This window comes from Polistes canadensis, unplaced genomic scaffold (genome assembly GCF_001313835.1).
Source record: "Polistes canadensis isolate GaletaPanama2010 unplaced genomic scaffold, ASM131383v1 scaffold_312, whole genome shotgun sequence".
Taxonomy (NCBI): domain Eukaryota; kingdom Metazoa; phylum Arthropoda; class Insecta; order Hymenoptera; family Vespidae; genus Polistes; species Polistes canadensis.
Genome location: NW_014569859.1, coordinates 144,790 through 151,791, shown reverse-complemented (window position 1 = coordinate 151,791; position 7,002 = coordinate 144,790). Strand labels below are relative to the sequence as shown.

General features: G+C 33.5%; 1 protein-coding gene across 2 annotated transcripts in view; it reads right to left on the bottom strand.

The window, feature by feature from the left end:
• The window catches only part of LOC106791482 (failed axon connections), a 66,215-nt gene that overhangs the window by 3,188 nt on the left and 56,025 nt on the right, over positions 1–7,002 (bottom strand). For both annotated transcript variants that reach the window (XM_014757128.1, XM_014757129.1), the window contains exon 2: positions 145–483. In XM_014757128.1, coding sequence (XP_014612614.1) covers positions 145–483 — 339 coding nt within the window. The remainder of the gene's footprint in view (positions 1–144; positions 484–7,002) is intronic.

The window sequence follows — 7,002 nt, the reverse complement described above, 5'->3', positions numbered from 1 at the left end:
AAAAAAAAAAAAGAAAACGTGTCTAATTTCTAAAACATCAAATGAATACTACATGCTAATATTAAATATATTTACACAGAGAACTAACTTATTATTGAATAATGAAGAAAAAAAAGAAAAAAAAAGTGAATAATAATATATTACCTTGCGACCGAAAGTAAATTTAAAGAAGAAATTAAGTATTCCTGAAGGAATGCGTGTCCCAAGGGCGTGTTGCAGATTAACCTTGTATCCCTTTAAAACAAGATCCATGTTCTTGGTACGCCAACAAGCAACTGCCCATACCAAATGATTTTCTATCATCGATATCATGGCGTGAGATACGCTACGTTGTTCGGACGTTAATGCAGCATCCAAATCCTTTCCATATTTAGTGCTAAGTTCACGAAGGATGATCGTACTATCAGCTATTTCTTCACCGTTCACTTCGACGAATGGTAATTGGCCCTTCTTCGAACGGAACTTCATCTTGTGATCGACGTTCTGTAAAATATAAAACGAAACTAAATCACATATGTATTTATTACAAAGTTTAGAAAAGAAATACGAATAGAAAGAAAGAAAAAAAGAAACAAGTAAATTAGCATCGTTATGTTCCACCTTGTGGAAAGAATACTTCAAACAATTCTAAAAAGGAAGGGGAACGACAATGGGGGAAGGTAAAATGAATCATCTTATCTGATCACTGTACTCGAGACAGTAGTTTTTAGACTGTTAACAGAAGTTTCGAATACAATAAGACAACTTTTCGATCTTATATCCAATCGAAGACGACCTCGTTTCGTGATATTATTTTGCAAACTCATTAAAATGGTTGTTGATGATGGTAATTCATTTTATAAGATCGAATTAATTGTATATACAGATTAATTTGATTTTAACAATGATTGTATGAATTAGTTTGATTATATTAATTGATATTATCTTTTTATTTTTTCTGTGAAATTTTTCTTTTGAAATATATTATTTTATATAAATTTGATTGAAATTAATGTAAAATATATACATTGTATCGATATAATGTTTGATAAACTTGAAAAATGGTAGACTCAAGAAGAGGAAACATTCATATATATAAACGAGCTTTGGAAAATCTACATTTCTATTTATAAAGTTCACCACGCGTGAAATACATAAGACGACTTCCTTTCCTTCCCTTCCAAGGAAACGAAAAAGAGAATTCTACCGAAAACTTTGGTTTATAGTCGAAGTGTTGAAGTGTTGCAATTGAAAAGTTCAGTCAGTATTCGTTGCTTTAATGCAACACGATGCCCTTTCTTAGAAATTATTAAAAAGAAGTGTTGTAGATAGATAGATATTAGATAAATAGATAAATATATGCACCTGTTCATTTTTCTTATTCTATTTATGATTTTATATTTTTTTTTTTTTGTTCAAACCCAACCATATACATATTATATTTATATACACATACATACTTCTTATTCCGGAAGTAAGTTATATTCTCGGAAATGAACTCTTCTTTATTAATGGCATAAAGAAATGATATTATACGAGATCGGTTTATGCTGATATGCAATTCTCGTTAAATCGGATCTAAATAGGAAAAATAAAAGACACCTGCATGTATCTAAAAATAACCGTATAATAATATACATCGATAACGTTAGTAATACATTTATTATCATCATCATAATCATCATCATCAAAACAATCTTTAAGCAGGATATATTTCTTATACGTTTATTTATTTTATATATCATTTTCAATTATAATATAATTATAATAATAAAAATATATAAAAACACACACACACACACAAAAGTTGATTTTAAAATAAGAAAAAATTAGAATTAAATTTAATTACAATAACAAAAAAAAAAAGAAACACAATGTTAACTAGATCGATCATCCATCGATATAGTTAAAACCCTCCCCCCACCTGTCTCATCATAGTCTCACGTGTCAGTAAAAGATTCAGACAGGATTAAATGGGGAACAAACAAAACAAAAAAAAAAAGTTAAATACGTTCGACGACAAATACCAATACCAACCAAACCCTTCCCCATTCGACATTCTATTAGAACACACTAGCCGTGAACAACCTTTCGAAAACTTAGAAAGATCGCTTTATCGACTCCCCCTGTCTCCCTTCCTCCTTCTCACCCTTCCACCCTTTGCTAGGAGAAAAGCTTATCGATCGTTAAAAAAAGGGGGAAGTTTCACAACCCCCTTACTATATATCTCATATCCTCTGTCTCTTTCTATTTTCTTTCTCCATTCGACCGACATAAAACCTTTACGCGTTTCTCGGTTTTTAAGCCCACAGGACGTAGTACAATTCTCATGTCTCTTCTTCTTTTTCTTTTCCTCTTCCTCCTCCCTCCTCTTACACCACCCACCCTATTCTACCTCCCCCCTGTTTCCCTCTTTAGTAACTCCGAAAGGCAAAGTCTAACACACGGATCGGTTTTACGTTAGAAGCGTTAACAAGTGCCCCCCACCCTTTGGATGCTGTGACATGTAAATGCATGTGTGTAACTGTGTATGTGAATATATGTATATATTACACGTACTTATAGTACACTACTAACACGATCAAATTGAGAAAGTATATATATGGTATATATCCAATGATTTGATGTATATTGGTGGTGTGTATGAAATTTATACGTGATGGTAGTGGTAGTAGTGATAATAGCGATGATGATGGAGTCGAACGACTCCCGAGGTGCGATGCATCTCTCTCTCTCTTTTTTTTTTTTTTTATCTTGTTGGTTTCTCTCTCTTTCTGCAATGGCGTGTGTACCAGCAGCAATGGTGTCGACGAATAACAGTTGCTCGGGTGGGGTTGAATAAACGGCGAACGAGGAGACGCGTGCGCGCGTGTATAAACGAGAAAGAGTTTTATATGTGTGTGTGTGTGTTAGTAAGAGAGAGAGAACGAAAGAGAGAGAGATGGGGGAGTAAGGGGGTGGACGAAGTCGAATGGTAAGGGGAACAAGAAAGCCACGGAAGTTAAGGGGAGGAAAGAAAGAGAAAGAAAGAGAGAGAAAAAGAGAGAGAGAGAGAGAGAGAGAGAGAGAGAGAGAGAGAGAAAATCAGTAGTGTCGTAGGTATTATTACACGTGTATTGGGAAGTTGGAAGGGAGTGGTGGTGGTAGTGAGGAAGAGGAACACTTTTGCAAAAGAAAGGAAAAATTGTTCAACCCCTTTTTTTGTTTTCTTATTTCTTTCTCTCTCTCTCTCTTTCTTTATGGTTTTATCTCGTCGTCGATAAAATTGATTCGAAACTAAATCGGTTCGCGTGTATCCATCTATCGTCGCGTTTCACGGTTATTTTCGTAAATTGCGAGGCACCTTTCTTCCCTTTTTCTTCCCTTTTTCTTCCCTTCCATCCCCTTTCCCTTTCTTTCTTTTCGTATTTCCCATTCCATTATTTCCCTTTCGATACACCCAATTCCAACGATCGGCTATCTCGTTTCTATTTGAATCTGAAAAACTAGCACCGAGGGTTAAATCGACAATTACGAAAACGTAGAGAACATTATTTTCTCACTGAGAGAGAAAAATAAAGAGAGGGAGAGAGAAGAAAAAAAAAAAGATATATGTAGTAGAGGGGAAATGGAAATGGGGAGATACAAATTTACAATGAACGAGATAAAGATTTTACGAATTCTTTTACGAATTCTTTTACGAATAAGAGAAAGAACAAAAATGATGTATCTCCATTTATATTTTGTAATAATTTATAATAATTAATATATCATATTACGTTCTAATAGAAACACATTTTTGGTGTCTTCTTTTTCTATTTTATATCTTTGAAAAAAAAAAAAAAAAGAAAAGAAAATACAACGATACATTACAATTTTTCTTCTTTTTCTATTAATTTATTTCTTTCTTTTTTTGAAGGGTGAGAAATTTTCTCTAGTTCTCCCATTTCTGTTTCTCTTTTCAATCGGTTATGTTCTTTTAATATACCAGTAAAGGATCAACCAACACAACGACGAGACGACGACGACAACGAAGAAGTTTCTTTCCCCCATGAATACCATCATCGTCATCGTCGTCGTCGTTGTCGTTGATGGCTTCGAGGCACCCTTGCTTGGCTAAGATAGACGTAAGAAATAAAGGAAACGAGAAAAAGTCAAAAGAAAATACAAGAAGAAGAAGAAGAAGAGAATAGAAAGAAGGAGGAAGAAGAGAAAAGGTTCTTTCACCTGTCGACCGTATTCCTCCCTACCCATCCCCATCCCCATCCCCATCCCTTAAAAAGGAAAATGTTCGGAATAAAGAAAATGCCCTCGGGAAAAACGATCCTAACGATATACTCCCTTTTCTTCTATTTTTATTTTCAGTCTATATATATATATATTGGTCTCTTTCACTTAAAAAAAAGAAAAAGAAACCAACGAATTCCATTCCCCATTTCATCATCCCTCCTAACATCCGTAAACATCAGCAACAAGAACTCATCCACGATTTTCAGTAGCAACAGCAGCAGTAGCAGCAGTAACACACCCCCAATCAACCCTTCTTTCTCGTACCATATCCAGCCGTTATCTTACGAGAATCAACCCCTCTCTCTCTCTATCTCTCTCTCTTAAAAACCATCTTCTTACCTACCATAAATTTTACTCCCTCTGATCTCATTCCTCTTTCTCTCGTTTACAGGATTCTAAGAAAGTATAGTAAAAGGGGTTACACGCGATCTTACATCGGTAAAAGCAATATAGTAGTAGTAATATATATATATATATAGTGATAGCAATAGTAGTATACATAGTAAAAGGAAAGTAAGTAAGGGTAAAAAAAATTACGAGGAAAACGTTTCGTGGACCTCGCCTTTTCGAATAAAATGAGAATAACTCGAGTAAGCATGTATATCTCTCTCCCTCTCTCTCTCACACACACACACACAAATCTGTATATATGTACACATGTATATATATATACATGAGAAAAAAGGGGAAGCTATGGAAAGTAGGAGAAAGAGAGAGAAGAAAAGATAAATATAGTAGGAACGCGTGCAGCAAGTAAAAGAGAAAGAGAGAGAGAGAGAGACTAAGGGTGGTTGGGTGGGTGGAAGGGAGAAGAAACGTGCAGAGGACGATGAACTCTCGCGGTAGGCAGCTTCCGTTGCTTAGCAACGTCCCCTCCCACTCTCCCACCCTCTCCTCTCTCCCACAAACTAATACACGCATAAATGCGCGCACACATATTACACGCAAACACATATATACAATCAGTTCACGACACTACACACAGATAAATCTATTGGTAGTAGTAGTAGTGGTAAATCGGTAGCAGTGTGTATTCTCTTATCTGTGTTGGTAAATGTATAATAGTAGTGGTTAGAGTATTGCTACCAGTTGGTATGGTATGGGTGTGGTGTGGTGTGGTTCGCATCGTTGTCATCGTCGTCAGTTTGTACGCTGGTATTGATCGTCGAGATGCTGCCCTAACCTCTCCTCTCTCTCTCTCTTTCTCTCTCTTTCTCTCTCATGTTCTCATGCAACTTCAGTACAGAGAATGGAACACAGAGTGGCGGCAACAGCCTCCCTAAAGGAACCCATAGAACACGGATCACCCGGCCGAAAACGAAAGCAAGCATTCACCACGTTTAACTGCATTCTAACTACTAATCTATATTTAGAAAAGATATTTGTTTTTTATTGTTATTATTAATAATAATAATAATAATCGAATGAAACGTATTAATTGACCGTTTTATTAGGATGAATCGAAAATTCGTACGGGTTTTTTTCTTTTATATTGAAATGTGGAATTAAATGGGTTCGATAAATATTATTTGATTTACCCCCCTCTCCCAACCCCCGCCAACTGAACAATTATTTTGAAAATTTACATTTGTTATATTATAATATTTAATAATCAGGTTTGATATGTGTTTGATATATTATAATGCACATTAAAATGAAGTGAAATAATTGTTATAATTTAATGGTATATAATTATTGACGTCTCTTGGGATTGTTAAAATTTATCATGGTATGTGAAATTAATGATATTGTCGTATGTCAAAGGGATTAATATTTTCAAAGTAAATGTTACACACAAAAACAAAAAAGAACCAATTCATTATGCAATTTATGAAACAATTTATAACGCAATGTTAAAACGTACGAATACTTTTGATACGTTCTAATAATGTTCTTGTTTTTTCTTTGCATTTGTACAAACTGTTTTCCAACATACACACATTTTTGATTTGAACTTCGATCTTTCTTTTTTCTTTTTTTTTTATAGATAAGCTAGAGTTAACTAGCTAGTCCGTATATTCGAAGATTACAATTACGAAACTAATTTCGAAATATAATTTGATGTATGCATAATTTTTTTTTTTTGGTTTTTTTAAAGAAATCAAACGAATAAAAAATAATAACGAGATAGTAGAGATAAATCTTATTTAAGTCGTTTACAATCCTACGCATTTAGGAGTTAATCTTCGTGATTCCTCAGCATGATCGTAACAACATCCCGCGAGTTGGTCCATTTGCGAGTTAGTTGGTCAATCGTTAAATGACTTAAAAAGAGAAAGAGAGAAATGAGAAGAGAAGTCGATGAACGATTCATCCGTCCATCTGTCCGTTCGTCCACCAGTTGTCCGTTCATTCGTCCGTTTATCGGTTATGCTCGTTAGAATACTGACAAAGTTTTCATACATAATATATATTACCAGTAAACATATGATTGTATGCATATACAATATATAAAACCGTGTATTATATTAAATGTATGATAAATATTAAATTATATACATCAATTTTATATAAATAATATAAAAAAAAATTCTATACGAATCCGTTCTTGCAAAAATAAATAATATTAATAATCTACTATTAATTATTATAGAATTAATAAATCACCCCCCATAAGGAAATTGATATATTAATATATAAAAATAATAATAAATCTTAATATTTAATAAATAGAAAATTATTTTTATATTATTCGTATTGTATATATATATATATATTATTGAATACTATATTACTATTAACAGTAATAGATGA